This window comes from Balaenoptera physalus (genome assembly GCF_965194825.1).
Source record: "Balaenoptera physalus genome assembly, chromosome: 10".
Lineage (NCBI taxonomy): Eukaryota > Metazoa > Chordata > Mammalia > Artiodactyla > Balaenopteridae > Balaenoptera > Balaenoptera physalus.
Genome location: NC_138889.1, coordinates 80883367 through 80904962, shown reverse-complemented (window position 1 = coordinate 80904962; position 21596 = coordinate 80883367). Strand labels below are relative to the sequence as shown.

The following is a 21596-nucleotide window of genomic DNA, read 5'->3' as shown; positions in this document are numbered from 1 at the left end:
AAATCATATATTTGGTAAAGGATTTATATCCAGAATATATAAGGAATCTTACTACTCAACACTGAGAAGACAAACAACCCAGCAGAGCATGGGGAAACTATTAGAATAGAAATTTCACCAAAGAAAATATATGACTTGCTAATAAGTATATACAAATATGCTCAAATTATTAACCATTAGGGAATTAACAATTAAGCCTGCAATGAAATTTGACTTCACACTCACTAGAATTTGCTTTTTAAGCAAAAATTCAGACAGTAACAAGTGGTGTCAAAGATGTAGAGAAAATAAAAGTCTCATACATTCCCAATTAGGATGTAAAATGGTGCAGCCACTTTGGAAAAGTTTGTCTGTTTCTTAACCAGTTAAGGAAGAATTTACCATATCCCATGCTACTTCTGGGTATCTACTCAAGAAAAATAAAACATATGTCCACACAAAGATGTTTATGTAAATGTTCATGGTATCATTATTCATAATAGCCAAAAAGTGGAAAAAATCAAAAAGTTATCAGCTGGTGAATGGATAAAGAAAATGTGGTAAAACCATACAATGGATTCTATTCAGAATAAAAAGGAACAAACTACTGATACATATTATAATATGGATGAACCTTAAAGTCATTATGCTATATACAAGAAGCAAGATGCAAAATATCACACACTATATGATCAATTTATATAAAATTTACAGAAAAGGCAAATCTATACTGATAGAAGCTAGGTTAGTGACTGTCTTTATAGAGATTAACTGTTAAAAAAAGGCATGGGGGATCTTATTAGAAAGATAGAAATGTTCTAAAACTGGACTGTGGTAATGGTTACACAACTCAGTAAATTAAATGAATAATTGAAATATATACTTAAAATGTGTGATTTTTACAGCATGCAAATGACATGCTTTTAAAAACTGTCATATTTTTCACAAATAATTAGCTCCAACGTGCATTTTTGTCCATTCTAGTTTTTAAGAGAGCATGAACCTCTTTTGTTCAGAAGTAAATAAACAAAAATTAACTTAAAATTTCTCCTGTAGTAGTTAATTTTGTTTGAGAATAACAATATAATTGCTCCAGTTAGCCAACATGAAAATTGGGGTTCATATTAGACTTCATCCTTATTCTTGCGTCTTTGCTTGAACACAAAGTCCTGTGGATTTCTCTTTTTGATATTCTGTTTATATCATGCTCTCAATTATTTGTTATTGGCTTCATTCAGGTCCCTATTTTATCTTACTTTTATTATTTAAAAAATTTTCTCATTTAGTAGTTTCTACATTTTTGAATTTCATAGAGCAGAAAAACATTTTAAAAAAAAGAAATGGGAATAAATTTGCCAACTATTAATTTTGTCAAGTAAGGGCACTAAAGTAAAAATTTAACTCAACAACTACCATCTACTTTCTCTCTGTAGAAAACTAAGTAACATTGATTAATCTCTGATTAAAGAAAAAAGTCTTTTATAAAAAACCTGATGCCAATATTTCAAAATATATAAAATATAAATATGGAAAAATGATTGTATTAGGTTGTCCAGGGAAACAGAACTAATAGAATATATACATAGATATTTAAGAGGAGATTTTTTTATGGGAATTTGCTCATGTGATTATGGAAGATGAGATATGCCATGATATGCCCTCTGTAATCTGGAGAACCAGGAAAGCTGGTGGCATAATTCAGTCCAAGTCCAAAGGGCTGCGAATCACGGGAGCTGATGGTGTAACTCCCAACCTGAGGCCAAAGGCCTGAGAACTGGGGTGAGTGGTCTGCTGGTATTAAGTCCTGGAGTTGGAAGGCCCCAGAAGCAAGACCTCTGATGTCTGAGGGCAGAAGAAGGTATATATCCCAGCTCAAAGAGAGAGAGAGAATTTGTACTTCCTCAATCTTTTCGTTCTATTTGGACCTTCATGGGATTAGATGATGCCTGCCATATTTATGAGGGAAGATCTTTTCTTAGTCTAATGATTCAAATGCTAATCTCTTCTGGAAACACCCTGTCAGACATACTCAGAAAAAATGTTTTACCAGCTCTCTGGGCATCCCTTAGCTCAGTCATTTTGACACATAAAGTTAATCATCACAAATCCACCTCTTATCAACTTGGCACTTCTATGCATCTTTTAACCATACTCAATCTCCAAATAAAGACAATAAGACTATACTTCTGCCTAACATGATAAAACTATCCTTCCTACAACAGAAAATGCACCAATCCCTTTATCAGAAGAGGAGGTACATTTATTTTGTTTTTTCTTTATGAAATTATGTTTTGATATCTTATTTGGATATTCGAGTAAAGCAACCCAAACTGGAGCCTGAGTCTCCAGTTTGTTAGAGTCAAGTTGAAGCTATTTTCACATTGCTGTATTGAAACGGAAGCAATGCATTTCATGCTGTTTAACACAAATCAGAATATTTTGGGTGAATTTAGACAAGCTGAGTAACAGTAGTTCTCATAAATCCAAAGATCCTCCCACTTTTTCCTGTAAGGTGGAGGAAGTCATCAGAATTATTCTCTTATTATTGGGGAATGCTAGAAAGGAACTATAGAGCTCTCCATGCTTAAGGTTAATTACACTCTGAGAACTATAGCTTGGGGAGATAATGGTCCACTAGCTCTCTCAAGGGAAGGCTTAGTTATGGATAAAATCACACATTAGCTTCCTGATCAATTTCACAGTCCTACATCCGTGCTTCTCTTATATATGGCTGCATAATAAACAAAGGGTTCTGGGATGGACCCCCTCTACCTACTAGCAAAAGTCACATCGTACTACCATTACAGAGCCTTATTTAGGCATTGCTGTCTTTAAATGCAAATATAACAGAGTTTGAGAAGCAGAAACTCTATTACTAAACAACACTCTAAAGGTATTATGTGTTATCTAAACCAATGTTTTTCAAATTAAGAATCACCTGGGTTGGGAAGAGTGTTGTCAAGTCCACATTAAAAAATGGTTACCCTGGGCTTCCCTGGTGGCGCAGTGGTTGAGAATCTGCCTGCCAATGCAGGGGATGCGGGTTCGAGCCCTGGTCTGGGAAGATCCCACATGCCGCGGAGCAACTGGGCCCGTGAGCCACAACTGCTGAGCCTGCGCGTCTGGAGCCTGTGCTCCGCAACAAGAGAGGCCGCGACGGTGAGAGGCCCGTGCACCACGATGAAGAGTGGCCCCCCACTTGCCACAACTAGAGAAAGCCCTCGCACAGAAACGAAGACCCAACGCAGCCAAAAATAAATTAATTAATTAATTAATTTTTTTAAAAAAAGAAAAAAAAATGGTTACCCTTAGTCCTATTTATTTAGAACTTATTGAAGAACTTCTCAAATTCTTAATTTTTAAAAGCTCCTTACATGATTTTAATAATCATGTACATGTGAAACACATTTTTTTAGTAAAACTGGCCTGCACATTAGAATCACCTGGAGAAGTTAAAAAAATAAATACAACCAATGTCTAGACTCCACATACTAAGATGCTGAGTCAATTTTTCTTTTTTTTTAAATTAATTTTTATTGGATTATAGTTGCTTTACAATGTTGTGTTAGTTTCTACTGTACAGCAAAGTGAATCAGCTATATGTATACATATATCCCCTCTTTTTTGGATTTCCTTCCCATTTAGGTCACCACAGAGCACTGAGTAGAGTTCCCTGTGCTATATAGTAGGTTCTCAATAGTTATCTATTTTATACATAGTATTAATAGTGTATATATGTCAACCCCAATCTCCCAATTCATCCCACCCCCCCTTCCCCCCTTGGTAACCATATGTTTGTTCTCTACGTCTGTGTCTCTATTTCTGCTTTGCAAATAAGATCATCTATACCATTTTTCTACATTCTACATATGTGTTAACATACAATATTTATTTTTCTCTTTCTGACTTACTTCACTCTGTATGACACTCTCTAGGTCCATCCACGTCTCTACAAATGACTCAATTTCTTTCCTTTTTATGGCTGAGTAATATTCCACTGTATATATGTACCACATCTTCCTTATCTCTTCCTCTCCTGATGGACATTTAGGTTGCTTCCATGTCCTGGCTATTGTAAATAGAGCTGCAATGAACATTGTGGTACATGACTTTTTGAATTATGGTTTTCTCTGGGTATATGCCCAGTAGTGGGATTGCTGGGTCATATGGTAATTCTATTTTTAGTTTTTTAAGGAACCTCCATACTGTTCTCCATAGTGGCTGTATCAATTTACATTCCCACCAACAGTGCAAGAGGGTTCCCTTTTCTACACACCCTCTCCAGCATTTACTGTTTGTAGATTTTTTTTTAAAGATTTTATTGATTGATTGATTGATTGATTGATTGCTATGTTGGGTCTTCGTTTCTGTGCTAGGGCCTTCTCTAGTTGTGGCAAGCGGGGGCCACTCTTCATCATGGTGCGTGGGCCTCTCACTGTCGTGGCCTCTCTTGTTGCGGAGCACAGGCTCCAGACGCGCAGGCTCAGTAGTTGTGGCTCACGGGCCTAGTTGCTCCGCGGCATGTGGGATCCTCCCAGACCAGGGCTCGAACCCGTGTCCCCTGCATTAGCAGGCAGACTCTCAACCACTGCACCACCAGGGAAGCCTGTTTGTAGATTTTTTGATGATGGCCATTCTAACCAGTGTGAAGTGATACCTCATTGTAGTTTTCATTTGCATTTCTCTAATTAGTGATGTTGGCATCCTTTCATGTGTTTGTTGGCAATCTGTATATCTTCTTTGGAGAAATGTCTATTTAGGTCTTCTGCCCATTTTTTGATTGGGTCGTTTGTTTTTTTGATGTTGAGCTGCATAAGCTGTTTGTATTTTTTGGAGATTAATCCTTTGTCAGTTGCTTCATTTGCAAATATTTTCTTCCATTCTGAGGGTTGTCTTTTCATCTTGTTTATGGTTTCCTTTGCTGTGCAAAGGCTTTTAAGTTTATTTAGGTTCCATTTGTTTATTTTTGTTTTTATTTTCATTACTCTAGGAGGTGGGTCAAAAAAGATCTTGCTGTGATTTATGTCAAAGAGTGTTCTATGTTTTCCTCTAAGAATTTTATAGTGTCTGGTCTTACATTTAGGTCTTTAATCCATTTTTAGTTTATTTTTGTGTGTGGTGTTAGGGAGTGTTCTAATTCCTTTCTTTTTGAGTCAGTTTTTCTGAGGTTGGTCCTGGTCATCAGTATTTTATAAAAGCCCTCCAGGTGATACTACAGTGAGGACAGGGCTAACAACTACTGATGTAGAATTGGAAAACTGATGTTCACAGCAATCTGATTAATTCCTACTGCTTACACCTGGCTTATCTCATTCACTTTTATTACTCTCTTGGCCTTTACATGTAACTGAGTCTACAGCCTATAAATATTGAGCACTCTCTGCACTAGAAAGTGTAGCTGCTTGGAAGTAGAGATTTCAAAGACTAAAACCTAGGGAACTGAAATCAGGTTAGAGAGAGAGCGTTCATGCTGGTACAGGTGGAGGCAGCTTTTTGAAGGGACCCAGATCGGGGTCTCCACCAAGGTAGCAGATGCTTATGGGACTTACTGAAGGGAGAGGAGCAGCTAGTGACAAGGAAGGACAACAAAAGTAGAAAGAGAGTGCAACAAACAAACAACAAAAAAATAATTTATGCCTCTCTCTTGACAAGAAAAGTAGACCAAAATATTGCTTTGGGGAATCTTAGCAAAACGTATAGAACTTTTCAGGTTTGCCTTCAGTGGGACTATTTTGTTTGTTTGTTAAGTTTGATGAAGTCCTGGTTCTTTGTCCTTTCAGATGTTTTGGCCACCTCATGACGTGAATGATTTGCTCAAGGCACTGATACACCAGTACAAGGGCAGGAAAAAAGCAACTGAATTCCTCCTAATCCAAGGGCTCAAAGCAGGACATTGAAGGATCAAGCCTGAGCATTACCCATAAGGGTGCAGGCCAGAAGCTTCCAAGATTCTTATTTATTTTTAATTTTTAAAAATTGAGATATAATTGACATGTAACATTGTATTAGTTTTAGGTGTACAACATAATGATTTGATATACATATATACTGCAAAATGATTTTTTGGTAGTTTTAGGAAAGTATATCAAGAAACAAGGGCACTCTCCTTAAAATTAACCCAATGGTCTTATCATTTAACTGGACATAAACATTTGAAAATCTTAACTATATCCCTAATTCAAACCAAACTCCTTAGCTTGGGAATCCAGTGCCCCTCCCACTTAAGTCCCAAATTATCTTCTTAGGCAACATCCCACCATTTTCTGTATGCTACTCTCTACTTATATTATTCAGATGTTTTCTTGTCTCTGCACATTCACTCACACTGTCAGAAACCTATCTGTTCTTCAAACTACAGCAAAAATGTTCCTTCCTGCCCCAAACCTTCTTGACTTCTTCCTTCCTTGGAAGTAAATTGCAGAATATTTTATTTCTACTTCTCACTAACCTTATATTCTAAATTGTATGGTTTTGGAACATGCTTCAATATACAAAGATGTGAAGGCAAAATTGTTGAGAAATTTATATTTCTAAATTTACTTTGGCAGTCAATAGAGGAAAAAGAGATTGACTTGTTTAACTTATGTTTCTATTCTGCCTTATTTCCTTTGCTATCACCTGATTTCTTTTCCATCATGAATAGTTTCAGCAGATAATTTCCATTTTGTCAACTAGATTGAAGCCTAGCTTTGAATCTATTAAATACAGCTGTTGTCATTTGCTGTTCCTCAAGCCCAGACATGATAGATCTGTTATCGTGTCAAAGTTCTAGAACTAAAATTTCATTTCACTTATTACAAGTGAAAGCACAGAGTACAAGTTCCATATTTCCTATTATCATTTGAAGGGTAAGAATCTCCCTTCCTCTAATGTAATGTCTCTATAATGCAGGGTTTATTTGCTTCTTGGGGAGAATATTATTGAATCACATTCTTTGTTTGGAGTTCTGTTTGTTTGTGTTTGTTTTTAACATTTTAATAGCTTTCTGTCATGTGATTGTGGGAATGACCCCCTTACCTCTCTAGCAAGTCAAGTTCATAGTACCCCTAATTGTCTAATTACATTTCCTAGTGGAACACCTACATGATTCATATCTATCTGTATTTTCAAATTTAAAAGTACACTGTTTAGATAGTAGATATTACATATAAATAGAACATTTCATAGTGGCATAAACTAGGGTTGTTAAAATGCTTATGTCCTTGTTTTCATGTTGAATGTTGTTAAAAAACATTTTAAATTAATCTTACAATTTGAGTATCGCACTCAGGGGTACTCAGATATTCTTCCTTTGTAGTCTCAACTTGAGAGCTCTCATGGGCTTCAGAAGTGGTTTGTTGAACCTTGAGAGAGAAAGAGAGAGAACATTAAAAAAGAGAGAAATAGATTCAACAGAGAGATCCTAGGACTATTGTAAAACATGATACAATGGCAACATCACACTCAAAGAAAAAGAACAAAATGAAAATTTATATATATCAGAGATCTTAAAAACTGTACCTTAAATATTAACTGTGAAATTAAATAATTTCTATTCAATTTTATATTAGTGCTGTCCAATGGGATTATTTTCCCACTGGAAACATTTATTTCTTGCATAATAAGCTTTTATTTTAAGGATCCTGGTTCCTCAAAAAAACAGGAATCCTATCGTTTCTCTTTATTTTAAACCCCAGTATATCTGGGAAATAATAAGCACACATCTTGTTTTTTTAATAGGAAATAAGATGTTTTCTAACATCTCACTGTAATTTACAAAAGAGAATTATATTCACTCCAATGCTTCACTAACCAAGTACTGTTTTATATCTCCAGAAACCGTAAATATTATTATAAATTTCTCTGTGCTACTTTCTACACAGAAATGCCAATGCACACGATCCAAGTTAGGTCTTTGGAACCTTCATTCTTGAAATTAAATACTTACTAGATTAAAAAGAGGCCTTAAATAGGTACATTAGTTCCAGTAGGGTGACTTGTCCAAGTTGTTGCTACAATGAGACACTTCTTATGGTTCACATTCCCAGTCTTCTGAAGCACCCTCTGTTTCTGCCCATTCCCAGCTTTGTTACTTCTGTCTTCTCCTGGATAGTATGAGCTCCTGATATTCTATCATTAAAGCTCCTTCATTTAATTTGGTAAGGGTCAATGTTGATTGCTTGTAATCACAGAGACTTGAATGATACTGGGAGTCAATCAATAAAATAAAACTGACAGTACAACATAAGGGCTGAGATAGAGGTTTGCCATTGAAACCAACAGGAGGGAAACTTAACCTAGCTAGGTAAGCTGTAAAAAATAACACCAGGTTCACCAATGATGGAGATTACATTTTAGAGTAGGTATTCAATATCTTCCTTAAAATATAAATATGCCCATATTGATAAATGTTAATGTTTGCTTAATTATATTTTCTAATGCAAATATTGTGTATTTATGAAAATGCTCCCAGATTTTGGTGGTGAGACTTAGGTAAGAAATATGTGCAGAATAAAAGCTTTTATCTATCTGTGTATCTATCATCTATCTATCTATCTATCTATCTATCTATCTATCTATCTACCTATCATCTATCTATTTTTGTAGGCGTTTGCTATTTTGGACAAAATATAAAAGGGACTTCATTTACAATTAAGGTCAGAAAGAGCAGGGGGTAAAGAATGACAGTGAAACTTTACTCCTCCATAAGTTTGCCAAAGGCTACCCTTGTGCTCATATATTAAGCGACTGGGGTGCCTGGTTTGTCAATTTCTATATCTATTTACGAAAGGTATCTCAACTCTGCTTCAGGAAAAAAAATTACATATATTAATTACTTTTAACAACTGGAGGAAATTATACATCACTTCACCAATGTGAGCAACAACGCATGAAAAAGTTAAATTACTTTAAATACAAAACCTTAGTATTTAATTGCAGAACTGGTTGCATTAAGTGTAATACATGCAATCCTTAATGTAAGCATTTGCTATCAGTGAAATGGCTCCTTTTATTTTATTTTAATTTTTATTTATTTATTTTTGGCTGCGTTGGGTCTTCATTGCTGTGTGTGGGCTTTCTCTAGTTGTGGCGAGCGGGGGCTACTCTTCCTTGTGGTGTGCGGGCTTCGCCTTGCGGTGGCTTCTCTTGTTGCTGAGCACAGGCTCCAGGCACATGGGCTTCAGCAGTTGTGGCTCCTGGGCTCTAGAGTAAAGGCTCAGTAGTTGTGGCACACGAGCTTAGCTGCTCTGCGGCATGTGGGATCTTCCCAGATCAGGGCTTGAACCTGTGTCCCCTGCATTGGCAGGTGGATTGTTAACCACTGCGCCACCAGGGAAGCCCCAATGGCTCCTTTTAGAAAGAAGCCTTATTGAGTCTGATGAATTAACAAAGAATGGGAACTGATTTTGGGGAACGATAACGTATTTTGGAGTTAAAGAAATGTGAATTCTGGTTCTGGATTAGCACATAAATAAATAAGGGCCTTAGACAATGTATACAACTTTGGAGGGCCTCAGTTTTCTGCTGCCCTGCTAAATTAGGTCAAGAACCCCTAAACTGCAGTATGTTTTTTGTCAGTTTTTTAAATTTGTTTGTTTGTTGTTTAGGGTAGTTTTAGGTTCACAGCAAAATTGATAGGAAGGTACAGAGATTGTCCATAAAGCCCCACCTCTCACACAAGCATAGCCTCCCCCATTATCAACATCACTCACCAGCATGGTACAAATGTTATCAAGGATGAACCTACATTAACACATCATAATCACCCAGTGTCCATGGTTTATGTTAGGATTCACTCTTGGGCGAAATTCTATAGGTTTGGACAAATGTATAATAACATATATCCATCTTTATGTTATCATACATAGTATTTTCATTGCCCTAAAAATCCTCTGTGATCTGCCTATTCATCCCTACCCTTCCCACCCCTGGCAACCACTGGTCTTTTAATTTTCTCCATAGTTTTTCCTTTTCTAAAATATCCACAGTTGGAATCATACAGTATGTAGCCATTTCAGATAGGCTTCTTTCATGTAGTAATGTGCATTTAAGGTCCCTGCATGTCTTTCTATGGCTTGATAGCTCATAGCTCTTTATTGTTGATTAATATTCCATTGTCTTGACGTATCACAGTCCAGGAATAGATGGATTTACTGGTGAATTCTATCCAACAATTAAAGTGGAATTAATTAATATCTATCTTCTCAAACTCTTCCAAGAAATAGAAGAGGAGAGAACACTTCCAAACTCATTTTATGAGTCTAGCATTACCCTAATACTAAAACCAGAGAAGGATACCATGAGAAAAGAAAATTGTAGGCCAATACTCTTCGTGGACATGGGTGCAAAAATTCTCAACAAATCTTAGCAAACCAAATTCAACAAGACACTAAATGTTTCAGGCACCATGAACAAGTAGGATTTCTTCCAGGGATGCAAGGATGGTTCCACATTCAGAAAACAATCAATGTGATACACAATATTAACAAAATGAAGGATAAAATCACACAATCATTTCAGCGGACAGGAACAGCACATGAAAAAATTCAATATGCATTTATGATAAAAATTCTTAATGTGGGTATAGAGGGAATATACCTCAACATAATGAAGGTCATATGTGACAAGCCCACAGCTAACGTCATACTCAATTGTGAAAAGTTGAAAAAGTTTCCTCAGAGATCAAGAACAGACAAGGATGTCAACTCTCTTCACTTTTATTCAACACAGTATTGGAAGTCCTAGCCAGAGCAATTAGGCAGAAAAAAGAAATAAAAGTTATCCAAATTGGAAAGGAAGACATAAAACTGTCACTATTTGTAGATGATGTAATATTATATACAGAAAACCCTAAACTCAAAAAACCATTAGAACTAATAAACAAATTCAGTAAAGTTGAAGGATGCAAAAACAATGTACAAAAATCTTTTGTTTCTATACACTAATAACAAATAATTAGAAACAGAAATTAAGAAAAAATCCTATTTACAATTGCATCAAAAATAATAAAATGCCTAGGAATAAATGTAAACAAGGAGTTAAAAGGCCTGTACACTGAAATGTAAGACAATAATAATAAAACTGCAGAAGACGTAATTAAATAGAAAGATATTCTGTGCCCATGGATTGGAGGAATTAATTGTTAAAATGCTTATACTACCTAAATCAATCTACAGATTCAGTGCAATCCATGTGAAAATTCTAAGGTATTTTTAAGGTAAGAATGAAACTGTACCACTATCTTACATCATACACAAAAATTAATTCAAAATGGATTAAAGACTTGAATGCAAGAGCTGAGACCATAAAACTCCTAAAAGAAAACTTAGGTGGTAGACTCCTTGACTTAGATCTTGGTGAAGATATTTTGGATCTGACACCAAAGCAAAGGCAACAAAGGCAAAAATAAATAAGTGGGACTACGTCAAACAAAAAGGCTTCTGCACAGCAAAGGAAACCATGGACAAAATGAAAATGCAGCCCACTGAATGGGAGAAAGTATTTGCAAATCACATATCTGATAAAGTATTAATAAACAAAATATATAAAGAACTCATACAACTCAATAGCAAAACACCAAAACAAAACAAAACAAACAATCTAATTACAAGATGGGCCAAAGATCTGAACAGACGTTTTCCCAAAGAAGACATACAGGTGGCCAACAGGTACATGAAAAGATGCTCAACATCACTAATTATCAGGGAAATGCAAAGCAAAACCACAATGAGATGTCACCTCATACCTGTTAGAATGGCTATTATCAAAAAGACAAGAAATAACAAGTGCTGGTGAAGATGTGGGAAAAGGGGACTCTTGTGTGCTGTTGATGGGAATGTAAAATGGTGCAGCCACTATGGAAAACAATATGGATGTTTCTAAAAAATTTTAAAATAGAACTGCAATATGATACAGCAATTCCACCTCTGGGTATTTATCCAAAGAAGATAAAAACACTAACTTGAAAAGATATATGCAGCCCCATCAACCTAAGTGTACATCAATGGATGCACTGATAAAGAAAGTGTGGTATATATGTACATACACTATAGAATATTATTCAGCCACAAAAATAATGAAATTTTGCCATTTGGAATAACATGAATGGACCTTGAGGGTATTATGCTAAATGAAACAAGCAGGCAGAGAAAGACAAATACTGTATTATCTCACTTTAAAAAAATACAGAAAAAGAAAATAAGCTCATTACAGAAAACAGATTGGTGGTTGCCAGAGGTAGGGTTTGGGGCGTAGTGGGTGAAATGATGAAGCGGGCCATATCTCCCTAGTAATGAGGACCAAAAAGATGAATGAAGTGATTGAAATTGTTATTTTCTTTTGTTGACTTAATTTAATTATCAGGGGTCCTGACCAGTAAATGAGATCATGAGCATTTTAAAGGCAAGAACAATACCTTTTCCATCTCTATAACTTCTCAAAACTAGCATCAAGGTGGACTAAAGGAAGATGTTTGATATTATCTAAAAGATTAGAAACATCACAGAACTCTTTAGATGAGGTCTCATCTGAACTCTGTGAGGCTCTGGAATAAAGAATAAAGAAACTAAGACTTTGGAATAAAGAAACTAAGACTCTGAGAGGTCCCCCGAGTCACCAAAATGAAATAGGTAGAGCCAGTGATTTAACCCAAGCTGTCAGATTCTGATTTCTTTGTTCATCCAACTCCATCTTGATACCTCTCTACTAGGTGTGATAGTGGTTGACAGGATTTGTCACCATTTACTACAAGCCCCCACTTCACTCTCAAATTATATAACTTCCCGCAGGGGCTCTCGTTTTTGTATTATGAGATACTGGTAAAAAGAAAGAGGACAGCTATAGAGTATTCTTGGCCTTAGGGTCTAGTTTTCTAAAATATGCTTTAACTTCATTAAAGTGTGCTTTTTGACCAAGTAAGTAATTGCTTTAAGAAAATTTAAAAAAAAATAATGGATGTAAAAGTTACGCTCTACTTGAAGAATACAAATACCCATATGTGTTAATTAAATTAAATCTGCTAAATACATCACTTTATTTTCCTACATCTTCTTTAATTTTGGCCTACTAAAAATCTCTGATGGTTTTATACATTTACAGGTTGTTGACAGATCAAATCATCAGGAGGGGTGGCGTGCTTATCATCCAATCATGATCTTCCCAGACTCATTCCTTCTTTAACTTTAATTCATGTACATAGAATGAGACAAAGTTAGTGACCAGAAAAATTTTCTGTAATGATAATTAAACATATTTTGGGAGAAGATGGCCCAGAGTGTTAAACAAACAAACAAAAAATGTTGAAAGGACAATGCTTTCTCCTTGCTCTATCTCCCTCTCTATCCTGAAGGTACGATAATATGGTACAATACACACACCCACATAGACAGAGCTTAGAAATTTATAAACAGTAAAAATCTAGCATAGGAATTGTGCATGAATACACGGCTAGCATCAGTAATATTGATAATGCCCCAAACATGTTTTTATGTTGGTTGGTGGACTTATGTGTGTTTGTTTTATTATTATGAACACAACTTAGGTAAACACGTAAAATAATTAAATGTTATGTCAGTTACGAAATATATCTGTTGATGTGGTAATCGTTCATACTTTGTTAACATAACATGGTTTACACAACATTATGCACAGTATCATCCTGTTCTGCGAAAGTGTATTAAAATGAGTATGTACTAAGCAAAGTTTATGAGAGAAAGTATGTGAGATATTTTTTTTCCTACTTGGAGGAATTATGGAGTTGTTCTATGCTGTTTTTAAATCTTTGGCTGTTTTCTGTTTGTATTTTCCTGAAATAGCATAGACTATTTCTAAAATAAGAATAACATGCTAAAAAATACAAAATATTATATGTAAGAGCAAGATTTATCCTAGTCAAAAGAATTTTAAGCAATATGATGGAGGAATTGAGGCTAGAAACTAGACTTGAGGACGGTCTTATAGAATCAGATTTTGACATAAGGAAAAGAGGAATTTGGGAAGAGGATTTAGACCTCAGAAAAGGTAAAAAGGAGAGAGTTCTAAAACAAAATGAGGTTTGTGAGAATTAAAAATAGTACATGAACATGCTTCAAGGCGAAACTTTCAAAAGTGGAAAAATAAGTTATGTCAAGTAGTTGATGGATTTGACCCCCAGATTGAGGAGTTTAGACTTTATCCACTAAGTAACGGAGAACTTAGGTGGTATATAAACAATAATACTTAACACCTTGACAACCTTAGATGGAATTACTCATAGGGTTGGTGCTTGTTAACTTCAGTCATTGCCACACAATTCAGTTAACTTTGTGTACATACATACACACACATTTTTATATACTATAAAATAACACCTATGGAGATTGAGAAGAAAAAGTTTTCATGGGTATTTCTAAACTTAATTTCTAAATAACACAGTTGGTAATGAATTATGAAGTAAATGTAATGTAAATAATAGCAAATGTTGTTTATTCAAGAGAATTATTCAAATTAATCATGAGAAATAGAATATTAGTGTTTCCAAAGTGTTTTGAATATGAATACTGCTCTACTAAACTGAATTACTAATTAATTGACAAGTAATAAATGTCTATTAATATTTCAAAATGACACAAATCTTTGTTTATATCAGAAAGAATCATTTAACAATAATTTATTTTCTGAATAATTTCCAAAGAATAATCAGTAAATATGTTGCTTATGCCCTGTGGTATTGCTGACAACTTTCAGATCCCAGAATAAGTCAGGAACCTGATTATCACATATATGGATGTATGTGGCCCATATGCACAAAGAGGACGACTTGAGAATGGGTTGGAAGAGTGCATGGATATGGTGTGATTAAAATTTGGAACAAGGAAGTTAATTTAGGTGGGAGTAAACACTTACTGGTTTAAAAAGTTGAAATAACTAAAGTAAGAAAAAAGTCCTGTCTGCTTTTTTCCTTTCTTTCTTTTTTTAGGGGGGAGGTGCATGACAATAATAGTTTATATTTATAGAGTCCTTGCCACGTGTCAGAAAAATCTAAGTATGTGCATTGTGTCTCAATAACTAACCATGCTACCTTTTAAGAATGAGGAAACTACAATTCAGAGTTTATGAAACTTGCCCAAATACAACAAGCAAGCAAATAGTAGACGTCACTCAAATATTCACTCCTTAATGATAGTGAATTCTAATATAAGGCCACTTTAAAAATTAATTAGGAAAAAAAATTGATATTTTGGGTCAAGAAGCTTAATTTTTTTAACCTACATTCCTATAAGCTGCTTTCTAAATAAAGCATCTCTGAAACATCTTAGAAAGAACAGTATTCACAATGCAACAATTCATCTCCAGAGATTAAAGGGTTTGTAATTACTAAACTTTAATCAATCAATTCCCCTGAGTATACTGAGACTTTCCTGTTAAATGTATTCCCTTTCATCTCATTTTAATGGAAACAAAAAGAAGCTAACAATGCCCAGATAACCCTCAACTTCTCAGTCTAAACTCAGTTTTGTAACTTTCTAAAAATAACCTTTAGAACAGGCTTCTTAAACTGATGTCCACTGATGTTAAATTATAGGTATTGTTTTCTGTGGACAGAGTCCATTGCTTTTATAAAATTATTAAAAAGTCTGCAAAATCCCAAATGATTAAGGACAACTGATGTAAAGTACATCCCTTCATAAAATAAGCATTTTGCCACAACCCTTATACACACTCTCTTCCTTTTTAAGCTAGTAAAAAGTATGTCATTCATTTATTCAAAAACTACTTATTGGGTGACCATGACGTGGCCAGAATATGACGGACCACAAAACAGATGTGGTTCCTGCGCTCATGGAACACCCAGTCTGGTGGAAGAACCGCGTGTAAAACAAGTACTTCCAGGAAACTTTAATTAAATACAATGTGGATAATGATTATGAGAGGAGATTTTAGATTGCTTTGAGGGAAGAGCACACAATAGGGTGAGCTGACCCACCTGGAGGGTCAGGTAAGTTTTCCTGAAGAAGTGTTCTTGTAAATGAGACCTGGAGGATGAGCAGTGCCTCCCCAGGTAAAGAGGCCAGGGTGCCTTCCAGATGAAAGGATCAGAATTGGCACGGGACTGAGGAAGGAGGACACTTTCTAACTTTAAGGAACCAAAAGGAAGCAGTAGGCCTGGGGCAAGGTGAAAATAGTGAAACATCCGGTTAGAGTACAGGGCATGGATGTCTCAATGTCTGCCTAATTCTACCTCTCAACTTTGATTTTCAGCTCTACCCACAAAGTCATCCACATTATATATAGTTACCTCTTTTCTCCCCACCTCCATTCCACACAGATTCCCTATATTCCCCATGTTGCATCCTCCAAAATGCTGACAGAGCAAAGTAATAAAGGACAAAGCTGAAACAGATCATGCTGACCTTCCTCAGTTGGCTCCCTTCTATGTTCAGGTTAACATGAAAATTCCTGGGTCTGGAAATAGAAGCTCCTTCAAAATCTGCTCTTTAACCCTTTAACCTCTTTCTATACTTGCCCATTTTCTCTCTCTCTCTCCTTCCCTCCCTCCCTTCTTCTCTCTCTCTCTCCTTCTCTCTCTCTGAGTATGTGTGTGTATGTCTCTTCTTCTGAGTATGTGTGTCTCTCTCTCCATCCGTTCTCTTTCTCTTCCCTCTCACATGTGTATGTGCGTGCACACACACCACACACACACACGCATGGGTTCACAGACAGTGTTTTCATGTTTTCCATTATTCATAACAGTTCCTCTCCTGGCTCTGTCCCTCTACCATGGTTATTTCTTCTACTTTCCCCCAAATCATTTTCATTATAAATTCCCACTTATTTTTGAAAACATAATTTGAATATAACCTGCACTAAAGAGTCTTCCCAAAATCTCTCATGGAAGATAAAAATTTTCTTCACCCTCCGTCCTTCCATAAGATTTTTTCCATGGATGTATTTTTGTTTTGATTTTTGACGCATTTAATTATCTGTCTCCCTTATTATGCTGAGAACTCCATATCAGTTAGAAATCATTTAGTTGTGAGTTACATAATCCTTAACCAAAAATAGCTTAAACTCTAAGGGCTTATTATCTAGCATAAGAAATCCGAAAGTAGAGGATTTCTAATTTGGTTAATTCTGTAATTCAGTAATGTCACCATGATCCAGTAGCTTTTCCTCTTTCTGCTGTGCTGTTTTCAGAATGCCCTCATATAATTACAAAATGGTTAGAGAAGTTCTAATTTAATAACTTTCCAAATTATCTTTTTGGCTATATACTACCATATACCTATTACATATTTTACCTATTGTAGATGGTAGAAGTCCAATCAATAGAATAATCTTAAAAGTATTGAATTAGACCACAAGAGAAATCATTTATTCATAAAGTCCTAAAATATGATAGGGATATGCAAGGCTTCAAAAATTCTCAGTATTCATATGAAGATATAATGTTTGTGCTAAAGAAGTGGAGAAGTAAATAATGTTTGCAGGTGATTAAACGTAGAATCAAAACTGAAGCATTTGATAATAGCAGAATCCATTCGTTGGTATATACACCATTACCAGGAAAATATCTCTACAGAGATGACAACAGAAAGATGTGATTAGTGAAACATGAAAGGATGCAACAAAGAGTGATTCTTCTAATCAAGAAGAATGGAGTTTTGCGGGGAGGAGGTTAAAGCGGCAAGATGGAAGATGAGGAGGTCGCTGAGAGGTGGGAGGAGGCGGCAGACAGCGGGGAAATCGACAGACGGTTGGACAAAAGACTGAAGATCACACAAAAGGGGAGGAGATCCAGATCTCCTCCCAGAGTGCCCATTGTGATTCAGCACGATAGCCTTCCCACGGGGCCCCTCCACAGATTCGCATCCTCAAGAGGCCCACCAGCAACGGTGTGGTCAGCTGCCCCACCTCCACCAGCAGGCCAGCCCTTCTCGCCCAGTCCCTAGCGCCGCGGGAGGCAGAGTTCGCGGAGGCCCCAAAGCGGATCCCGGGCGGCGCCAGCCCGGAGGAGGCGCCAGAGCAGCCCATCCTCGACAGGCCAACCAGGATCTCCCAACCCGGAGACAGCAGGCAGCTAACAGTGTGACCAGACAGCCTTTGGGTCCTGATGGGCCGCAAGGCTTCACACAGCGCAGATAAATGCGGGCAGGAAAGGATTCCGCTGCCTCCGTCACCACCTCCTGGGTCGTCCGCTGCGGGTCGCACTGCCGTGGCAGACGGCTTGACTTGAGAAGGGGGAACGACCTGACTCACTTGCACTGTGATCCCCTTTGCTCCGCCCACTGTGACCTTGAACCCCGTGCACTGTGACCTCCCTTCCCCCCCTTCCCACTGTGATTGGCATGTCTACAAGGACTGTCCCAAGTCAATGGGAAGGGAAAGGGGTGGGGGGTAGAGGAGGGTTGGGGGGACCCACCGAGGACTCAGAGTAGAGTCAGACAGTGCCGCTTGGCTGCTTGGCGTGAAGCCAGCGCCAGCAATAACAGTTTATCACGTTCATTAATTTGGGATTTCAAAACACAAATGAGAACTCCCGTCCACCCACCCTCAAGTGCATGTCTTCATCGCTTACAAGCAAGTTCCATTTGAAAATATCTTTTTTTTTCCTTCCTATTTTTGTTTGTTTATACAAATATTTGATTTGCAAAACAAAGTACATGGGAGGGGTTTTAGCAGTTTAATGAATTTTTAATTGAGAAAGGGTAGTTTGGTAGTCTACTTAAAAAGGTTTCTGGGCAATTCACTAGAAACATTAACCGATAGGATTTTGGTGAGCTTAGCTTCTGTATTCCTACTGCCACCCAGAAAAGGGGCAGGGCTCTGCAGCCCCCAGGACAGATGAGCACCTCATGCCTATACCTCCCTCCCCCCCAGCTAAGTCCCAGAGCATCTGGGCCCTACCTGGAGACTGGGCTAGCTCTATAGGCTCAGAGAGCCTGGGGAGGGTGCCAACCCCTCACCTCTGGTATTTTGGGAGATAGGGAAAGTGAACAGACTTCCCCTTCCAAAACCCCTCAGGGTGGTTCCCTACCAGCCCGGCTTACTACTTCTAGAAGAGGGCAGGGAGTGAGGCTGCACTCCCGGGCTTTAGCAGTAAGGCTGCGAGCCTTGCTCAGTATTTTGCTGTCAGCACAAAGAAAGCCAGGAGAGAGTCTGACTCCAGGACACTGAGCCCTCTGCCGAGTGTGGTCAGAAGGCAGGTGCGTCTTCCCACTCCAGCAAGGCTTAGAACTCTCAGGGGTCTGTGGAGCGCCATCTCTGTTGATGGCATCAGCTCGGTAACTCCACCCGGTACGTTTCCCTTGTGAAATCAATACCTTGGGAGCAGACCATTCTGAATAACATTTGGGGAAAGACAATCTGTGCATTGCAAAGATTGGTAATGACAGACTGGTTCCCCCAGGGGAGTGGGGGGCAGAAACCTGAGGCTGCTGCCCCTTTATCTGCCTTCACGGTACTGTCCCCTTCCCCCAGCTCCTCCCTGACCCCGTGAGCCAGGCCTCAGACCTCCCAGCTAACCGCTTCCCATGAGCCACTACTGTGATGTCAGCCTATAACCAAAGGAGCTGGGGGTCTGGGCCTGGTGCCCAACCCTCCTCCGCCCGCTCAGTCAGGGTGCTCCCCACCTGCAGGCAGGAGGCAACACCCTGTCTGCTACCAGCAGCCCCTTCCAGAGCCCACTGCCCCACCCCGCCCTGGCTAGCCCAGCCATACCCTGCTCTGCCCCATCTGGGGATGCTCTGCTCAGGGATGGGCCGGCAGGGCTGCCCCAGCCTCACTGGTAGGCAGAGACTCTGGAAAACTCTGGGGTCCTGTTTTTGGCCATGTGATCCCAGGGGTGCACATGGGCCCCTTGGGTATCTGAAGAGAAGGGCATGGGAGGGAGGGCCGCACCCCGGCAGTCCTGCTCCGCTGGTCTAGTGGGCAGCTGCCCACCCTACCACCCCGCACCGCGGGCTCCTGAGTCGGCAGATTAAGCATTTTATAAATTGTACTTTAAATACATGCTTTAAACTTGTCAAAAAAAAAAAAAGAAAAAGAAGAATGGAGTTTTGTTCTAAAAACCTCATATTCAGCTTCAGAAAATGGAGTGTCTGAAAATAGACTGAGTATAGCTGGTTTCACTGGAGGAAAATATGATCAATTAAAAATGGGGAGATGAATGATCATATTTTATTAGGAAATCACAAATGGAAAAATATTTTTGGACCTTTCTGTTTAAAAATTCTCAGAAAATGACTAGTCACATTAGACAGAGCATATGGTATTAAAGAAAGTAATTGTCTCCTTAGTAAAGAACCTTTTGTGGTGGTTGCTCCTTTCTGTGCCCATCATTGTAAGGTTACTGTTGAGCCATTCCCATTTTTATACATAAAAATGTTAGACTTCAGAAAACACATTGGATCTTTAAAAGGGTCTGGAGCCTTGATCACATGCTTGCTGCAGTTCACAGATGGCTGTTAACATAGGTGGAAGCTACAAATACCCTCAAACCTTATGAGGCTTTAACTATTATTCTACAAAACCACATTCCAAGATGTGAAACTCTGAAGTCATTTTTAAGAAGGTAAAGTATGTGACACCAAAATATACCATTCTGCTGACATTTCTTCCTCTGACAGTAGCCTCAAGAAACCTCAGAAATCAGGCCTCCATAATGTCAGCTTCAAAGGTACGCCTGATAAAACTTCAAGCTCAATAACTTGTTGGGTAATCATTTGCTCCGCAAACAATCATTTATCACCTACTCTATCGGTTAGTGGAAGGCGTGAATGAGGAAGGAAGGAGGACATACAAATGAACAAACAGGATCTCTGTCTTTACAGAATCTATTATTATGGTGGAGTATAAAACAGATTTTTATCTAAATGTCACTTGTATGTTGGAAAAAAAATGGAAAAAATCAGAAATAAGGAGATACATGGATCAACTGCAGTGTATATCTGCAAGGAAATAATGTATAAAATAATTCAAATGAATTTTGCAATGAATTTTAAAGAAATGCATTACATCACTCATAAAATGTTAACCAACTGTGTCACCTTCCCTGAACAACTTAATATCTCTGTTCTTCAGTTTACTCATATGAAAAATGAGGATAATTCTGTATGATGGTGGATCCATGTCATGATACAACTTTCAGAACAAATAGAGTTTATAATACCAAGACTAAACCCTAAGGTACACTGTGGACTTTGGTGATTCAGATGTGTTAATGCAGGTTCATCAGCTGTAACAAATGTACCACTCTGGTGGGGGATGTTAATAATGGAGGAGGCCGTGGGCGTTAGGAGAGAGGATAAGTGGGGACTCTTATACTTTCTGCTTAAATTTGCTGTGAACCTAAAACTGCTCTGAAAAACAGTCTATTTAAAATGAAAAAAAAATTATAGTATTGAATTATAATCTAAAATCTAAAATAGATATCCATGAGTCCATGCTGATATAAATAAATGACTGAATCAATAAGTAGATGGGACAAATAAATAGAAAGGACAAATATTTTTTACAGAAGAATTCTCAGTAACATATTAGACACTCTCCTCTTCAGTAGGTGGAGAATATGCTTCCCTTGAGTGTAGGCTGAAATTAGTGATTCACTTCCAAAGAATAAGGTATGGAAAAGGACAAATACTAGCGTTGTGGAGAAATCT

The 21596-nt window shown here is 37.6% G+C and overlaps 1 protein-coding gene and 1 pseudogene across 2 annotated transcripts in view; one reads left to right on the top strand and one right to left on the bottom strand.

Annotated features, from left to right (window-relative positions):
- The window catches only part of LUZP2 (leucine zipper protein 2), a 446993-nt gene that overhangs the window by 15487 nt on the left and 409910 nt on the right, over positions 1 to 21596 (bottom strand). The window contains exon 10 of the mRNA XM_082476703.1: positions 7230 to 7322. Within this exon, the coding sequence (XP_082332829.1) occupies positions 7230 to 7322 (93 nt within the window). The remainder of the gene's footprint in view (positions 1 to 7229; positions 7323 to 21596) is intronic.
- Positions 12869 to 18081, top strand: LOC309667780 (SUZ RNA-binding domain-containing pseudogene; annotated as a pseudogene). Its single transcript has one exon. The product of its transcript is annotated as an SUZ RNA-binding domain-containing pseudogene (transcript).